The following is a 19,736-nucleotide window of genomic DNA, read 5'->3' on the forward strand; positions in this document are numbered from 1 at the left end:
CCCAGGTCCCCTTCATCCCTCAAGGTTTCTTGCCACAAACACAACTCTGAGAAAAGGCCTGGGTAAAAGCAGTGTCCAGGACTTTGCATGCTTGGCACACGGGGAGAACATGCAGGGAGGCTCAGAACCCATGTGGATTATCTCTCTCAAAATGAATGCAGGCAGAATGTCTGATCGAGGTACAGCTCTACCATCCTCAGTCTTTTTCAAGTCAGGCTCTGTTTTACACAGCTGTAGAATTGATCACACCTCCCAACAGCTGTTCACACTGAAGAAAAACCAGAGCCACAGCTCTTTAGTTTGCAATAGTGATATTTATAAATGTCTTTAATACCAAGTAGGAAGTAAATGTAGAGCCTTGTCAACTGTTACATTGTCACAAAAAAGGAAATAATTTTAACTTGAAGGAATAGATGACTTCTTTACTATGTAGTTGTTTGTAGAAAAAGGAACTAAAAATATGTTCAAAGTGATTGAATAGAAATAATTCTTATTTCTTTCAATAGATGGAATTGCTACTTTTATGTATTATAATTTTACTTTTGAACATACTTGATTTTTCATCAGGAATAATATATAATAAAGGTAAGTTTCAGACTCTTATACTCTATTTTCTCGTAGGAGTTCTTTATTCCCTTCCTCACTAACAATTAAAATATATTTTTTGGTACTTCTTTACATTGTCTTCCAATTTTTCCCAGGTATTATTTATTGTGTTTTTGTCCAGAGGTTTCTAATATTGCCATGAACCTATTGTTATTAAGTTGTGTACATAGACACCTTAGTTATGGAATTTCATCACTTATAAGTATTAGAATATTTAAAGCTTAAGGAGCATTTCATATTTGAAAAACTTGAATTATTTAATAATTTAAATAGCTTTTTTTTTTTTTGCTTTTTCCTACATGGTTACATCTGGTATGAATTGTAAACTGAATTATAAGGCTAAAAGATTGAGGCTGAAGACAGTTTTCTGAAAGTAATACATTGATTAAATTACCCAGTAGGACTTTTATGGTGGAAATGCTTTGTAAAAGGAATAAGACAAGGCAGTTCACCTCCATGTGTGCAAATTGTCTAGATTCTCTAGCATTTTGGACTGGATCTGCTAGAACATAGTAGATGCTTAATTTAAAAAAATTGTTGACTGACTAAGGAAGAGAAGGATTCAGGCTATCTTCTATTCACAGGCGTGTTGCAGAAATGCTTGAGTTCTGGGATAACTCAAGGATAACCTTGAGTCCTAGGTTCTACTGGAGAATATATAACACAGAGATGGGTATAATCTCAGATTGGAGAGTCACAGGCCAATTTATGAGATTTCAGAGAAGGGAGCATTTACTTCCACCTGAGAGGGTGGTCAGGGAAAGCTTTGCACAAAAGAGGGCAATCAATCTAGGTCCCCAAAAAGAGTAATCTGTGTCTATGCATTTATGGGGGAGAGGATTTTACAAAGACATCAGGGTAAATGACGGTAAAGTCATGGAAATAGGTAATCATATAATGTGATGGGAGCAGTAAGTATTTCAGTTTGGCCAGAATGAAGGTATAGAAGAAGTAAAGTATGTTAGAAAGATAGGAAACTGGTTCATGTCATAGAATTACTTGCATACCTGGCTGGAATTTGGGCTTTAGCCTAAAGTCATTGAGATGGAGATTGACAGAATGCATAAAACCCCACACAATCCAACTCTGCTTTCTACAAGAGATTCACTTCAGATCAAGATAAGGAGAAGGGATCTTCCTCCCAACCCCTTCTCCAACCTTTTGGGAGAGTATTCACTTTCCTATCAATAGTTCTCTATTAAAATACAAATTCTCTCTTCAGTCTCTAACTCCTGTTCGTTTTCTGTGCTCACCAAGGACTTTAAGAATCAAGAACTATTTAATATATACATTGCAGAATTTCCAGCTTTGTTTTATCATTGATCTGTAGTTTTGTACCATTGTGGCCAGAAAATGTACTTGTTATGATTTTAGTCTTCTTAGATTTTATATTTGTTATGTCTCTTCTTGTGTGATTTAGCCGGGGGATTCTTCTGTGTGCACTTGAGGAAAATGTGTATTCTATTTTTCTTGGATGGAATGTTTTATATATATCTTTCAGAACCATGTAAAGTAAAAAAAAAAAAAAGTTCTTATTGACTTTGCATCTGGATAATGAAATTTGTTGAAAACTTTTAAAAAATATTAGAAATGAGTCAAGAACTGGTTTTTGTTCACTACTGAATTTAAAATATACAATTATAATTCTTACTCTTTTAAAATTATTTTGTCACTTTAAAAAATATGATTCTTTTAATGGAAGTTCTTCTATCAGTGACCTAAAATATATGTGTTTTTTGTATTATTTAGGGGATATGGAGAAACACTTTACGTGTGATAACCAAGGGATCCCCCAAAAGAAAGAAATAATCAAGTTGTATCTTTCCTCAGATGACTTGGTAAGGTCCCCTAATAGTATGCAAGAACCCCTCATAGTCTTTTTAACTCCACGTGGAAAACCAGTAGCACCATACTCTTTTCAAATACCTTCTCTATGTTCAGACTTGGAGAGGTAAAATCCTATGTAAATAATAATCTTTTTTTATTCAGTTCCACTTGGATCAGGTAAAATACTGCATTTAGCCATTAAACAGCCTGGGTGGTTTTGCTTTATTATTTATTTATTTTTTTTTTTTAGATATATCCCTTGCCCTTTTTATTTTTATTTTTTTTTTCCCTTGCCCTTTTTAAAAGGTTTGGTTTGTTGTAATGATCTTTATTTTTTATGGATCTGATTTGTCCTTTCAAAGTTTGACAGATGTAGCCTGTTAGAGAAATTTACTTCATATGACCCAAAGAAAGAATCTTTCCCTTTTATAACGAGTACCACATTGCAGCTGTCATTGGGATAAGGGATAATTTGATTTCTTCAGTTCATATAAAGGCATTTAAACACACGTAACTCCCCAAATAAAATAAAATGTACTATTAAGATAGTCATCCAGCAAATGCTAACAAAAGAGTAAGCTCAGAAGAAATATACAGATTGCTTGAAAATCTCCGATGAATATAATGAAAACAAGGACAAATATATTTTCCCCCAAAGCCTTTGTTTTTTTTTTAAGATTTTTTTTTTTTTAATTTATTTGACAGATCACAAGTAGGCAGAGAGGCAGACAGAGAGGCAGGCAGAGAGAGAGACAGGAGGAGGAGGCAGGCTCCCTGCTGGACAGAGAGCCCGACGCGGGACTCGATCCCAGGACCCTGAGATCATGACCTGAGCCGAAGGCAGAGGCTTTAACCACTGAGCCACCCAGGCGCCCCTTTTTTTAAGATTTTATTTATTTATTTGACAGACAGGGATCACAAGTAGGCAGAGAGGCAGGCAGAGAGAAAGGAGGAAGCAGGCTCCCTGCTGAGCAGAGAGCCCTATGCGGGGCTCTGGGATCATGACCCTAGCTGAAGGCAGAGGCTTTAACCCACTGAGCCACCCAGGCGCCCCCCCCCCCCACCAAAGTCTTTTTGACTTAGTTTCCAGTTCCTTCTTGATATGCCAAACATATATTTACTTTTATACTCAGAACTGTTGTGAAGTGCATGCTGTTTGAGTCAAAAATACCTTTCCTCTTTGTGATTGCATATCATGGAGAAAGATGGGCTTTAGAGGAAGAGAGACCTTCCAAGCTGGGGTCAAATCTTGGAGCTATGCACAGACATACACGGTCTGTGTGCCTTCGGGCAGGTTACCTAACCCTGATCACCCCTAGTTTTGTCCTCTTAAATAGGGAATTAACTGTAACTTACCTACATTTTGGATGGTTGTGATATAGTAGTTCTAGAAGTGATATTAGTAGAAATGATGCCTAACATTTATAAAATGTTTATGTGTGTCAGGCATTTTCAGAGTGTTTTATGTTCATGATGACATTTGATCTTCTGTAAGATAAGTACTTAAGATTCGTGGAGGAGGACTGAGCCTCCCCTCTTAGATTCAGTACCTGGCACTTGTAAAATAAATGGATGAAAGAGTAACAGGAGAAAAATAAAATAAGATAAAATAAAATAAAAGAGGGATTTCTACATGTGATGGCAGATGGCTTTGATTCTATATTTATTAAATGTAATAACTTTATGTCCATTTTTGGACAGCAAAGATTATTAGATTGATGAATTGAAACCTGTTATGACACTGGCATGAAAGATGACTGAGTTCTAGAAGTGTACTTTTTCAAAAGAGATTCCCCCCCCACCCCAGAGACGAGAATTCCTGCAGATAGCAGTCTTCGGCAGCTTCTATTTTCATAGATTTCCCTCACTTTTAAATTAATATAAAATATGCTTCTCTCCATCAAATTGTCATTACTTTTTTTTTTTCTCCCCTCTTTCCCGAAGAAAATCGTGTGCTCTTTCCATTCTGAAAGTGAGCTTACTTCAAAGGAATTTCTAGGTGTGTTCACATCAGGAGGACTTGCTCCAAGCTTGGGAATTATAAATAGTACATATACAGGCATCTTCCACTTCAATTTAACTTTGGTAATAATATTTTATTTTATTCTTTGATATTATTAATAAGAAGCATACTCTCTCTTATAGGATGTGTTTTTTTCAAAAACAGCTTGTCCATAGTATCACATCTCTACATGTTTTAAACCTAACAATACAATGTTACACTTTTTGCTTTAAATAGTTTTTAAGAAATTAGCGTATGTGATGCTGAAGCAAGCGCTAGTTCTTAAGAAGTTAAGGAAAAAAATACATATGGTTTTTTACTATTTACCTACATATTTATGATTTCCATCATTCTTCATTCTTTTCCAGAGATAAGAGCTGCCATCTGGTGTCATATTTCTTCAGCCCAAAGAACTTTTAACATTTCTTACAGTGCAGGTCTGTGGGCGATGAATTCTCTGGGAGTTTTATCCCCTCGAAAATATCTTTACTTCGCTCTCATTTGGGGGGATAACAAAAAATGTATTTTTATTAAGATATAATTTGCATACCATACAGTTCACCTATTTAAAATGCACAATCAAATGCAATTTAATATATTCACAGAGTGCACCAGCATCACCACTACTGTCTAATTTTAGAACATTTCATGACCGTGAAAAGACAGCCCATCCCTGTTAACAGTAACTCCCTGGTCCAGCTTCTGCTCTCAGATGTAGACAGCACTACACTGTGTGGGTCTCTCTGGAGTTTCTTATTAAGAATGTCTCAGATAAATGAAATCCAACAACACGTCGCTCTCTGCGACAGGCTTCCCTTCAGTTAGCATGACCTCTGCACGTTTTGTCCACGTGGAGGCACGTGTCGGGACTTCATTTCTTTTTATTGTCAGATCACATTCCATGGTATCAACACCACGTTTTCTTTATCCATTTGTCAGTGGCTGGACATTTAGGTTGTTTCCACTTTGGGGCTACGATGAATCATGGTGCTATGAATATCTGTGCACAAATCTTTGTGTGGAAATACGTTGTTGTTTTTTTTTAATCTCTCTTGGGTGTCTACCTGGGAAATCGAGTTGGCAGGTCCTAGGGTAACAGTCTGGTAACTGCCAGACTGTTTTCCAGAGTGGTTGCACTCTTTTACCTTCCCACCAACAGTGTATTAGGGTTCAAATTTCTCCACATCCTCACCCACAGCTGTTATTGTCAGTGTTTGGTGATAATAGTCATCCCAGTGGATGTGAAGAGCTATCTTGTTTGGTTTTGATTTGCATTTCCCTGATGATTAATAATGTTCAGGATTTTTTTCACATGTTTATTGTCTATTTGAATATCTTCTGTGTGGAACTATCTATTTAAATTCTTTGTCCATTCTTAATTGGGTTGTCTTTTTATTCTTGTCTTTATATTCTCAGTACGAATCCCCTATCAGACACATGATTGGCAAATGTTTTTCCCATTTTCTGGGTTGTCTTTTTACTTGCACAAAAGTTATTTTGATGAAGCCGAATTACACATTTCATTGTTGTTGACCTTGTTCTTTGGTGTCATGTAGGAAGCCATTGCCTAATCCAATGTCACAGAGATTTACCTCCTCTGTTTTCTCTTAAAAGATTCATAGTTTTACTTTTTACATTCAGGTCTTTGATCCATTTTGAGTTCATTTTTGTGTGTGGTGTGAGGTTGGGGTCCACATGCATACTTTTGTATGTAGATATCTATCTGTCTTAGCACCGTTTGTTGAAAATACTCTTGTTCTTTCCCTACTAAAATGTTTTGGCACCTTTGTTGAAAATCAGTTGACAGTAAAGGTGAGGGTTTATTTCTGGATTCTCAATTCTATTGCATTGATCCATATACTATCCTAGCCAGTTCAATGTTGTCTTGATACTGTTGTTTTGTAGTAAGTTTTTAAATAGGAAGCATGAGTCCTCCAACTTTGTTATTCCTTTTCAAGGTTGTTTTTGCTAGTCTCTACATGAATTTGCTAGCTTCCATATGAATTTTAGGATAAGCTTGTCAATATTTACAAAGAAGCCTGCTGGAATTCTGATAGAGATTGTGTTGAATCTATAGATAAATTTGGGTGGTATTGCCATTTTAATAATATTATCTGTCCATACATGAATATAGGATATTTTTCTATTTATTTAGATTTTTTAAATTTTCTTTCAATTATACTTTATAGTTTTAAGTTTTATAATGCTTTTGTTAATTTTATTCCTAATGTTTTATTCTTTTGTATTATTTTTTCAAAAGATTTTATTTATTTATTTGACAGAGAGAGAGAGCACAAGCAGGGGGAGTAGCAGGGAGAGGGAGAGGGAGAAGCAGGCTCCCCCCTGAACAGGGAGAACAATGCAGGACTTGATCCCAGGACCCTGGGTTCATGACCTGAGCTGAAGGCAGACACTTAACTGACTGAAACACATATGTGCCCCTCTTTTTTATTCTGCTGTAGAGGGAATTGCTTCCTTAATCTCACTTTCAGATTATTCTTTGCAAGTGTGTAATAATACAATTAATTTTTATATATTGATCTTATATCCTACAACCTTACTGAACTCATTTATGAATTCTAATAGGTTTTCAGTGGTCACTTTGATTTTTTAATTATATTTTTGTCAGATACAGAATTTCTGGTTGACTCCCATTTACTTCCAATATTTTGAGTACATTATTCTGCATTTTGAATATGTGAACTGACACCATTGCTTCTGAATGAGAAGTCAACTATTAATTGTATTTTTTTAAAGATTTTATTTATTTATTCGACAGACAGAGATCACAAGCATCTAGAGAGGCAGGCGGAGGGGGGTAGGGGGGAAGCAGGTTCCCCGCTGAGGAGAGAGCCCGATGCAGGGCTTGATCCCAGGACCCTGGGACCGTGACCTGAGCTGAAGGCAGAGGCTTTAACTCACTGAGCCACCCAGGCACCCCAATTAATTGTATTATTGTCCCTGTATGTTATGTGCCATTTTCTTCTGCATGCTTCTAAGAGTTTCTCTTTGTATTTACCCTGATTGGGTTTCTCTGGGCTTCTTAGATTATAAGTTTATCAAATTTGTAAAGTCTTTAGCCACTATTTCTGTAAAAAAAAAAAAAATTCTGCTCTTTTCTCTGTCTCTTTTCTTACTGGAACTCTATTATGTACATTTTAGAACATACAATATTGTCCTGGAGATATCTAAGGCTCTGGTCATTTTTCTTTAATCATTTCTCCCATTGTTCAGATAGAATAATTTCAACTGCTGTATCTCTAAATTCACTGATTGTTTTACCATCTCCAATTTGCTCATCTAGTAAATATTTTATTTCATTATTAAACTTTTTGCCTCATTATTTTCACCTTGTTTTATTGTTATATTTTCTATTTATGTGCTGGGATTCCCTATCCATTCTTTCACTAAGGCATTTTCTTTACGCCTATGTACACATTTGTAGCAGCTGCTTTGAAGTCTCCATCTGCTCTCTGGACTCACTCTGGGTCAGTTTATCATCTAACTTTTTTTTTTTCATCAGTTACACGTTTCTCTTTCTTTTCATGTCATGTCATTTTGGTTAAAATTGGACATTTAAGATAAGAAGCTGTAGCAACTCTGGATTCTGTTATGTTCTTAGGAGATTTTGCTGGGCGGGGGAATTGTTGGTTGTGGTGTAAAAGGCTCTTTCTTGCCTTGACACAAACTGTAAACTGTCTTGTCTATGGTTTCAGCAGCTGTTATCTCTGCTCAATTTTTTAACTTTCATGGTTGTTGTTGTTTTTAACATGGCCTCATGGTCTCCTCTGCACGTGTGTTGCCGCAGGATTTGGGGAAATTTATAATTAACTCTGAGCTCACCACTCTTGCAGTTCCTTTGACCCTGGGATTTTTCCCTTAAATTCCCCAATTCTCTGTCTACACCAATCTCTGTTCTCTGACACATCAAGCCAGTAATGCCTCAGTTTTGTGCTACCTGAGCACGGTTGCATGGTATGCCACTTTATAGAATTTTACATTATCAATTAACATTTTAGTTATTTCTAGTCTTCTACTATTACAAGCAATGATGAAAAATATTCTTGAATACATTTTATTTCACAAATATGTGAGTATAATGTAGGATAAATTCTGAAAAGTGAAATTGCTGGGTAAAGGGTATATGCATTAGATGTTTTTATTTAATTTTTACTTTTAAGGATAAGGTGGGATATAACAAAGTAAGTGTTGCTATTGACATTGTCAAACACTATATTTTGATGTCTTCTTTATTCAAGTTCAGTGATCGAGCTTACTGGTTGATCAATATTCCCAGAGAAAACATTACAAAAAATACAGGTAAGAGTGATCTGAACTGATTTTTTTACTCATGGGTCTGGGTTGCCAAAAGTAGCAAATAAAAAACATTTATATTAAAAAATTATTTACTATTCCACGTAAGTATCTTATGTCATAGTTGGGACATACATACTAAAAACCATTGTAGCTCATCTAAAATTCAAATTAACTGGGGTTCCTATATTTTATCTGGCAATTTTATTATAGATATATTGGTTTAACACACATAACATTTATACTGTTCTTTATTTAAGTAAACTCATTTTCTAGAAATAACTCAGAAGTTGTAGTATGGAGAAATTCACTTACCAATAGGTTACTTTAAAATAGTCTGTAATAGGAAACATATTATTTGCTATGGAATATACTATTATGTGTTATGCGGTGGCATAGCTTTATATGTTACTATAAATACCCATATGGAAAAAGGAGGAAAATAAAATTCCAGGAGTTATAAGTACAGAGCTAGTGGACTTAGCTAGTAGATCTTGAGGCATGAAATACATTTTCATAGTTTAAAAATGATGGAGGGCATATTATTTTAGTATGATGGGTACAGAAGGTGGAAACCAACTTGGTTGGTTTCTTCTTGGTTTGGTCTCTTCACTGCAAAAAAAAAAAAAAAATGGTATTTGTTTTTGTCATGGAGCCCCAAGATAAAAATGCAACCAGGTTATAGGAAGGAATTAGGACTAAGATATGGACAACCATCAAGACTTTCACCCTATGTCTCATTTTGTGTTTTCTTTAAATCTACTTTTATTTTTCTCTCTCTGCTGACTAGCTCTCCACGCTGCCTCACTATTAGTCAATTTTTGAAAGTATATATTTCCTAGGAGCCAGTCCAATTCCAGATTCCCAGGAGAGTATCTTTAATTGGCATAGTGTTGATCCAGCACCCACTTGTGTACCAATCAAATGGGGAGGGACCAGGACAATGGGGATCCTACCGACCAACCCCTCTAGGTACAGGAGTAGTTAAAGGGCATATGGGATTGTGTGTCTTTCAGAGTAAATGTGGGGGGTGGTTAAAGTAAGGAAGAGAAGATAGAAAAGTTTCCATATGAGGAAGTGTCAAAGAAAAAAATCTGCAAAAGCAGCCCCATTGCTGTAATATCTAATATGAATCAGATCAGCACATTTATCTGTATTCATCTTAATTTTTTTCCAAATTAATCTATTGGAAACTTGGTGATATTTTTTTTCAAAGAACTCATCTGAAAATTGTACTCCTTTTATTTTTTTTTAAATCTAACTTAACTTTCATCAATATTAGGATGGAATGTTCTAGCTCCTTGGCATAATATTGACATGAGTTTGAGAACTGAAAAAATGAAGATCACTTGTTATTTTTGCTCCCTCTAGTAACAAACTATGATTTCAGAAATGCAGTGATTCTAGGGTCACCCAGACAGGAATAAAGGTGATCTGAGAACTTAAGTATTTCATATGGAAAGACACCACATGAGCTCTGCCTCTCTTGACACAACTCCCTGGAGTGAGTAAAAAGAAATATATTTGAGCTCATAATATAATAGGAGATGACTGCCTAATTAGTAATAAGCTAGAAATCAGGAAAAAATATGTTCAGGGGGAAGGAGACCATACTTGCTATTTCATTTATTTTTCTTCCTTAATCATATCTTATCTACTGCTCTGGCATGAATTAAAGTATTATGTAAGCATGACATCTTGGGAAGGGTAGTTAAGGACACATCAACCACAGAGGTAGCAAAATAATCATCATAGTAGTAGATCTAGCAGGTTCATCACTATTCTAAACACTTTACCTATACTAACTAATCTATCCCTCACTATGTGCTAGGTACAATTATTATGCCCATTTTCTTTTCTTTCTTCTTCTTCTTTTTTTTTTTTTTTAATTTATTTATTTATTTGTGAGAGGGTGGGGAAAGGCAGAGGAAGAGGGAGAGAGTCCCAAGCAGACTGTGTTGAGCTTGGAGCCCGACATAAGGCTTGATCCCACGACCCTGAGATCATAACCGGAGCCAAAATCAAGTTGATCACTTAACCGACTGTACCACCCAGGTGCCCCTATCATGTCCATTTCAAATGATTCAACTGAGACCCATGGAGCCATAGGGAAGTGCAGTGATAGCTAGAAAGTGCCGAAAGCAGCCTGAAGTTTGACAGCTTATAACTGTTGAAAGTAAAAAGAATTCCTCTTTGATTTACACCTCATAATTTGTCCTTTTTTAACATTTTAAATAAGGTATAACTTGCATTTAGTAAAATGTACCCTTTTTGAAAAGCATCTAGTTCTGTAAGTTTGCACAAATGTGTACGGTGGTGTAATCTCTACAATCAAGATACAGAACTGCTCCAGTACCCACCACCATCCCACCCATGGTCAACCTCTCCCCATTGTCCAAGCCCCCCATCGCTGTGGATCTATTTTGTTTTCCTGTCGTGTTTGCCTATTCTGGTGTCATATACGTGGAATCATGGAAAATGTGGCCTTTTGAATCTGGCTTCTTTCACTTAGCGTAATGCATCTGAGATTTCTCTATGTTGTAATTTCTTCCATTTTCTTCCTGGAAAGTACTCCGTTGTATGGGTGTACCAGAGTTAATTTTATTGATGGGCATTTGGATTTTTACAATTTTTAGCTATTTTGATTAAAGCTGCTACAAGCATACAGGTTCTTTTGTAAACATAAAATTTTTTGTGTTTGGCTAATACCGAGTAGTAGGATTGCTGTGTTTATGATAAGTGTGAGTTTAACTTTATAAGAAATTGTCAAACTATTTTCCAAAGTAGCTGTATCATTCTGCATTTTCACCAACAGGTTATCTGAACCCATGCCAGCACTTAGTATGTATAAGGGGGTGTGTGTGTGCACACATGTGTGTGTGTGTGTGTGTAATTTTAGCCATTCTAATAGCTGTATAGTGACATTTAATAATTTTAATTTGCAATTCCCTAATAACTAATGACATTGAACATTTTTTGTGCTTATTTGCTGTTTGAATTACCTATGCAAATTTTTTGCAAGCTTGTTAATTATTTTGGATCCAAGTTCCTTATCAGATATATGATCTACAAATATTTTTTTTTCCTAGGCTGTATCTTGTATTTTTCAACTCTTAAGAATATCTCTTGAAGATCAGAGTTTTTAATTTTGGTGAAGTCTAATTTATTAGTTTTTATTTTATGGATTACACTTTGGGCATCATAGCTGACTCAAGTTCACAAAGATATTCTCCTGTATTTACTTCAAGAAGATTATGGTTCCAAGTTTTATATTTAGGTCTGACTTAATTTGAGCTAATTTGTTATATGGACTAGGTTTATTTGGGGGGGAATATAAATACCCAATTATTCCAGCACCATTGTTATAAAAACTATTTTGTCTCCATTGTATTACTATTTCTGGGTTCTCCGTCTTTTCACCAGTACCATGTTGTTTTGATTACTTAAGCTTTATAAACAATGAGCTTGTAGGGGCATCTGAGTGGCTCAGTGGGTTAAGCCTCTGCATTCAACTCAGGTCATGATCTCAGGATCCTGGGATCGAGCCCCACATCAGGCTCTCTTCTCAGCAGGGATCCTGCTTCCCCTTCTCTCTCTCTGCCTCTCTGCCTACTTGTGATCTCTGTCAAATAAATAAATAAAATCTTAAAAAAAATAAAAATAAACAATAAGCTTGTAATAAGTATTGTTAATCCTTCAACTTTGATCTTTTTCAAAACTGTTTTGGTTAGTATACTTCTTTTGCCTTTATAAATTTTATTTTAAAATCCCATGGTTTTTAGATTTGGATTGCATTAAATTTGTAGGTTAGAGAGAATTGACATCTTACCACTGAGTCTTCCAATCCATGGACACTGTATACCTCTCCATTTATGTATATCTTCTTTGAACTATTTCATCTGGGCTTTGTGGTTTTCAGCACAGAGATATTACACATTAAAAAAAAGATTTTTATGACTAAGTATTTCACGTTTTTTTGTATAAGTGGTTCTTTTTAATATTTGAATTTCCAACTGTTCATTGCTAGTATGTAGAAATATGATTGATTTCTGTAGATTGATTGTGTGTCTTACAACCTTGTTAAATTCACTTATTGGTTCTAGTAGCTTTTGTATATTCTTTGGTTTTTCTACATAGAAAAATCATTCATCCAGAAAGAGAGATAATTTCATTTCTTCCTTTCTAGTATGTATTCATTTCTTTCTTTCTTTCTTTTTTTTTTTTTTTTGTCCTCATTTATAGTGGTAGGACCTCTAGTACCATGTTTAACAGAAATGATAAGGGGACATCTTAGCCTTGTTTCCAATTTTAGGGGGAAAACATTCAATCTTTCATCATTATGTATAATGTTACTTTGGCATTTTGTAGATGCCCTTTATCATGTTAAGTAAGGTCCCTTCTGTTCCTAGTTTGCAGAATTTTTATCATGAATTGGTGTTAAATCTGTTGAATACATTAAATGCTCTTTCTGCATCTGTTGAGAAAATAAGTATTTTCCTCTTCAGTCTGTTGATAAGGTCGGATTTCTTTCTTTCTTTCTTTCTTTCTTTCTCTCTTTCTTTTTAGATCTTATTTATTTATTTGATAGCGAGAGAGAGAGAGAGAGAGAGAGAGAGCGCAGAGAGAGAGCCAGCGCAGCAGGGGGAGCTGCAGGCAGAGGGAGAGGAAGAAGCAGGCTTACAGAACAGGGAGCCTGATGTGGGGCTCAGTCCCAGGACCCTGGGATCATGATCTGAGCCAAAGGCAGACTCTCAATGACTGAGCCACCCAGGCACCTCGAGGGTGGATTTCATTGATTCATTTTTGAATTTTGAGCTAGCCTTACACTCCTAGGATAAACAACTCTTGGTTATGGTGTGTCCTCCTTTTTATATATTTTTGGACTCATTTGGCTAGTTTGTTCTCGTGGTATTCAGTCTGGAGTTTTACTCCTAAGGTCTTTATCTCCTTTTGGTATCCAATAATGCTATCTTTTTAAATTTTTTTAATTTTTAAAATTATTTTTGTTAGCATATGATGTATTATTTGGCCCAGGGGTACAGGTCTGTGAATCGTCAGGCTTACACATCTCACAGCACTCACCATATTTGCTCTGCTGTTTGCTTGCTGCTGATGAACACCAGGGTGGTGCTCAACTTTATGCTGAAAAAGGACATGCAGGGCTTTGGGGAGGAGTCGAGATAGCCCAGCACAGTGGATAACATCCTGTTCTTTACGGAGCCTCAGATGCTTTAGAATTTTCATCACCTTGGGGAACATCTTCAAGATGTCCTACAGGATCAAGCTGTTTGGCTCTTGACCACCAGATACGAAACTCGGAACACACCTGCCCAGATGCTGAGTCTCCATCCCTCCATTTCTGATGACTTCAAGAATGTTTTTGACTAGGAAACCACTGATCTTTCCAGAAAGCCGAAGCTCATGGTGGTGGGAAGGGCGGAGGGTGTTTGGCAAGATGCACAAGGTTTCCCAGCCACATTGCTTTCCTTTTCAAAAGTATTTTCACTTTGGTCTCTGAATTGCAATGCTGTCTGCTTAAGGAGTTCCAGGAAAGCTTAAATAAGGGGCTGTGATAGCAGTGTATTCCCCATAGATAAAAGAACATGTCTAGATCATTTTATTGTATTGCAAGTCAAGATTTCACTAGAAACCAGTTTCTGGATATTTCTTGGTTTATTTTTAATAGCCATCTTTTGGATATAAATTACACAGATTTTTAAAAAGATTTTACTTGTTTTAGAGGTAGGGAGAGAGAGAGAGCCCCATGTGTGCAAGTATGGGGTGGCGTGGGTGGGGGGCGAGGAGGAAGAAGGACAGAGGAAGAAAGAGTCCCAAGCAGACTCTGCCCTAGAGCAGAGCCCACCCCCTGGAAATCCCATGGCCCTGAGGTCACAACCTGAGCCAAAACCAAGAGTCCCTCACTCAACAAACTCTGCCACCAGGAGCCCCAAATTATACTGATTTTTAAAAATCATTTTCATCCAGGGATCTGGGTAAAAGGTTGGCTTTTTAGTTTTGATTCATGCTCTTTATTGGACAGGGTTTATGAATAATGAACAAGTTCATTGTTGCTGGGTCCAACAGCACTGCTGGGACCAGCAAGGGGCCTTGTGTCCAAATCCCCCACCCCCTCCACCCTCCAGATGGGCTCTGCTTGGCAACTCGCTACAGCTGGGGGTCAGCACCAGGACTTTCAGGGTGAAGATTCCCATGGAAGACAGACCCAGAACAGTCAGCAGAGGCAGACAAGAATGTTACGAGAAATTTCCCCTTGAGGCCCTCTGTTCAATAAAGTAACTTCAGGACCTATTAATTGTATAATTACTAGACCGATGGTGATATTGTGACTAACTTCTGAAAGCTAGGGTTTCTGAGTCTGCTTTTCCAAGAGGGCGATTTCAAGATAGAAAAACAATGAGCCTCATTCTAGGAAATACGGCACTTTGCGCAGAGGTTTTTTTGAAAGGGAGTTCTGGTCTAATTGCCAAAATAGAAATATAGGTGATCATTGCCTGGAACCCCACAGAGCTGCGTGGTTGTTGTGGTTTTTGAAATCCTGACTTGCAGGGAAACCTGGTGGGAAGGAAAATAAGTACATAGGCTTTTACAGAACTAAGTGACCCTGAACATAAAACTGATTTTTCAAAAGAGAAATGGACAAGTACATAAATAGATAAATATGAGGGAGAGTCCTCCCTATATTATGGAAAAGATTTTACAGGGTCCTCTTTACATTAAATGTTTGGTGGGATTCTCCAAGCCAGTGAAAACATGTAGGCCTGGAGTTTTCTTTGTGCGAAAGCTTTTAACCACAAATTCCATTTTCTTTATAGATACGGGATATACTCAGGTTTTCTATTTTTTCTTAAGTATGTTTTGGCAGTTTGTATCTTTTAAGGAACTTTTCCATTTCATCTACAGTCTTGAATTTATGACACAAGAACTGTTTGTGATATACTCTTATTTTCCTTAGAAGAGGGAGCCTGCAGTGATGGTCCCCATTTCACCTTTAATATGATTTATTTGTTGCATTTTTTCTTCTTAGTCTGACAAGTTCATCAATTTTACAGACCCTTTCAAAGAAGTATCTTTTGATTTCATTGATTGTGAACCTTGTTTTCCTGTCCTTTATTTCATTGACCTTTACTCTTATTATTCTACTTACTCTTGGTTTAATTTATGGCTCCCCCCCCCCCCAGTTTCTTAAATTTGGAACCTTTAGATTAGGGGTGAACAAACTACACTTCTGGCCTGCAGCCCATTTTTGTGAACAAAGTTTGCCTGGAACACAGCCATGTTCGTTAATTTCTGTGTTTCCTGTGGCTGCTTTCAAAAGCACTATGATGGCAGAGCTGAAGTGTTGGGACAGAGACCATACGGCCCATAAAGCCCAAAGTATTTACTACTTGACTCTGTGTAAGGCTGTTGCTATATTTCAGCCCTGGCTTCGGATAGGTGATTTGTTTCTTTTATCTGCTATAAATATTTTTCTGCTATATATTTCTCTCTAGCACTGTTTTATCTGCATCTCATAAATTTTGGTCTAGTCGTGCTTTCATTTTCTTTCAATTCAAAATATATTCTAATTCGCCATGCTACTTTCTCTTTGACCTGTGGTTTTTTAGAAGTACATTGTAAGTGAGGTGGGGTGGGGGGGCGGTTGCTGGGTGACTCACTCGGTTAAGCGACGTCTGCCTTCAGTGCAGGTCCTGATCGTGGAGTCCTGGGATCAAGCCCTGTGCCAGGCTCCCCGCTCAGTGGAGAGCCTGCTTCTCCCTCTGCCTGCTTCTCCCTCTGGTTCTGCTCTCCCTGTCTCACTCTTGATCTATATCAAATAAATAAAATCTTTAAAAAAATGTTGTAAGATGTCTAAGTATTGGGGGATTTTCCAGATATCTTTGTTATTGATTTTTTCTAGATTAATTCCGTGTTCTGAGAACATATTTCATGTGATAATTTGTTAAGATGTTTCCTGTGGTCTAATTGGCGAATCTTCCAAGGGCACCTGAAGAAAGTACTTATTCTGCTCTTCTCAGCTGGAGCGTTCTATAAATGTTGGTTAGCTCAGTTGGTTAATAGTGTTCAGCTTTTCTTTATTCTTACTGATTTTTGTCAATTGCTGAAGAGGAGTGTCGAAATATCCCACTATAATTGTGGATTTTTACATTTCTCTCTTCATTTTTATCAGCCTTTGATTCATGTATTTTGAACCTCTTGTTAAGCACGTACACGCTTAGTTGTCCCTCCTTTTCAGGGAATCGATCCCTTTCTCATACGCATTGCTCCTCTTTATTCCTGATACTCCCTCCATCTGAAATTCTTCTTTGTCAGAGATTGATAGAGCTGCTACAGCTGTCTGTGAATTAGTGTTTGCATAACGTATCTTTTTTCACCCTCTTGCCTAGTTTTCCTAAGACAACCTTTAGAGCACATTAGTCAGCAGAGTGGAAGCACACAAATGAATTTTGAAATAAAACCGAGGCACAGCAAATAAGATCTGACCCAAGGGTACTGATGCCTCCCACTGAGAATATAATCAGAGGGAGGAAGGCAGAACTTTAAATCTGAGAGTGGTGGAGGGATGCCTGTGAGGGAGGGAAGAACACTGGGACTGAATTATCAAGGCCACCTCAACGGATGTCTTTAACTTCCAGATGCCTCCCGCACTAACTGGTGGTTTGAGACAAGCATGGTGGGTTGTGGTTGGGGGCGGGGGGCGTCCACAAAGAGCAATGGGAGGTCCCTGCCGTGTCAGGAATGGGGAAGTCTACAGTGTTGTAAAGATTGTGGACACTCAACTATGTAACAACGAGGTGGGAGGTATGAGGCCACAAGAGCTGTGGGGAGGCTCTATGCTCTTCCATATCATATGGCAGCAAGATATGACGAAAAATTACTCAGGTTACTAGTTCCATGGAGGAGCTGTAGGAAGAACTCCATGGAAAACAACCGGTGGGTCTAAGCCAAAATAAACTTCCCCACACTGGAGTAGCTATGGTGCTATTTTTCAGAGTGGGATACCATCATCTTGGTCACTTAGCTAATGGGGAAGCCTTCTTCACCCAAAGTAATGAGGGTCTTCACAGCCAGACATCCCTGTTTTCTAGAACTCTTCATGCAGTTCTGTTGTTCTCCCTGAGTTCTTGCATGGCATCTGAAGCAGATGTGAGGGCACATCCACTACCTGATGAGGTTTGTTTGGAACTTTGCCATTGAACTCTTCCACTTCCAGCTCTTGAACTCTTCCCATGGCCCACTAGCCCCACTTTGCACAACTTCTTGGCTGCTTCCTATACATCCTTCACTCTATGAGCCACATTGCCAGTGGGAATACTATTTCCCATGTGTTTAGGATGAGCGGGGTTAATTTTACTACCAAACAGAGATGTGTGCTAGTTAATACACCTGTGGAAAGAGATGCAGCTGGTATAAAACGAACCCAGAAAATAACTAGATGTTACTGTTAATAAAGAATTAAATCCATGTTTTTCCTTATATCCAATCACTCCGTGTACCATCACAGGAACCACACCATTTGTAACTTCAATCAGAACTTGCAGAGAGTTATCCAAGCCTTGGGGATCCTCAGGGCTCCTCCTGTTTTAAAAGCCAAAGATAGTTAAGCACATACCAACTTTGAACCCCTCCCACTGAAGACCAGTTAAGTCATACACCAGAAGATTGACTTCTCTTTTTGGGTTAGCCAATTACATGGGAAGCTCCATTTATAGAAACCTATATGGTGTTTTCTCACACCATTTTCTTTCCCAAAGTCCAGGAATTGCTTGATGGAAAATAGTGATGGCAAGAAGCACAAATTATCACTTGATTTACTCAGGTACCAGCTGCTTCAGAACCACTGGGAGAGGCAAATCCTCCCTGAGGTGGTGCACAGACCCAACCAGATGCCTGGGCATGCCTGAAGGCCTGTGCAGCCAAGGCATTTGGGTCAGGCTTATTTTTTCATGAGTGTGCCCTGATTTCAGCCTCAGCCTTGGCCCATGTCATAAGAGCTCCCAGGTTGAGTTCACCACCCATGGCTTCCCCAGACCCCACCTAGTCTTTTACTTTTAACCCACCAATGACTTCATAAATATTTAAGATGGGTTTCTTATAGATAGCATAGAGTTCAGTCTCGATTTTTACATCTAATCTGGAAATCTGTCTTTTAACTGGTGTTTTTAGACCACTTACATTTAATGTGATTATTGATATGGTTGCATTGAAACCTGTCATCAGACTATTTTCTGTTCATTCCATCTCTTCTCTACTTTTCTTTCTCTGTTATCATTCATATTAATTATGTTTTATCCCTTTTTATCTCCACTATTGGCTTATTAATTATACCTTAAATTTTTTTTTAGTGTTGGCCTTAGGAGTTACACTATATATTTTAATTAATCACGGCCTACTTTAAAATAGTAGTATACCAGGGGCGCCTGGGTGGCTCAGTGTGTTGAGCCTCTGCCTTCGGCTCAGGTCATGATCTCAGGGTCCTGGGATCGAGCCCCGCATAGGGCTCTCTGCTCCGTGGGGAGCCTGCTTTCCCCTCTCTCTCTGCCTGCCTCTCTGCCTACTTGTGATCTCTCTCTGTGTCAAATAAATAAATAAATAAAGTCTTTAATTAAAAAAAATAGTAGTATACCACTTCACATGAAGCGTCATTACTTGCTTTTTAAGCCATAACAGCTCTTGGAGAAAAATTATGACCTAAAATATTATTATACAGGGGTGCCTGGGTGGCTCAGGCAGTTAAGTGTGCAACTCTCAGTCTCAGCTCAGGTCTTAATCTCAGGGTCATGAGTTCAAGCCCCATGTAAAAAAATAAAAACATAAATAAATTAAATTAAATAGTATCTGGATTTATGTTGTGGTAGTAAAACCACTTCATAATTCTTTTGTTTATTTTACCATCAAATTGTCTGTAGGAAAAACGTGAGAAACCTTATATATAAATGAAGTCAAAGTGACTGTGAAATAAAGAGTA

The 19,736-nt window shown here is 37.5% G+C and overlaps 1 protein-coding gene and 1 pseudogene across 1 annotated transcript in view; one reads left to right on the forward strand and one right to left on the reverse strand.

The window, feature by feature from the left end:
• Nucleotides 1–506: 506 nt before the first annotated feature.
• The window catches only part of LOC111148698 (cation channel sperm associated auxiliary subunit beta), a 120,758-nt gene continuing 101,528 nt past the window's right edge, over nt 507–19,736 (forward strand). The window contains 4 exon segments of the mRNA XM_022505492.1: nt 507–585; nt 2,356–2,444; nt 4,378–4,518; nt 8,695–8,755. Of these exon segments, the coding sequence (XP_022361200.1) occupies nt 507–585; nt 2,356–2,444; nt 4,378–4,518; nt 8,695–8,755 (370 nt within the window).
• On the reverse strand, nt 17,786–19,414 carry LOC111148714 (annotated as a pseudogene).

This window comes from Enhydra lutris, unplaced genomic scaffold (assembly GCF_002288905.1).
Source record: "Enhydra lutris kenyoni isolate GAN:26980312 unplaced genomic scaffold, ASM228890v2 scaffoldscaffold20, whole genome shotgun sequence".
Taxonomy (NCBI): Eukaryota; Metazoa; Chordata; class Mammalia; order Carnivora; family Mustelidae; genus Enhydra; species Enhydra lutris.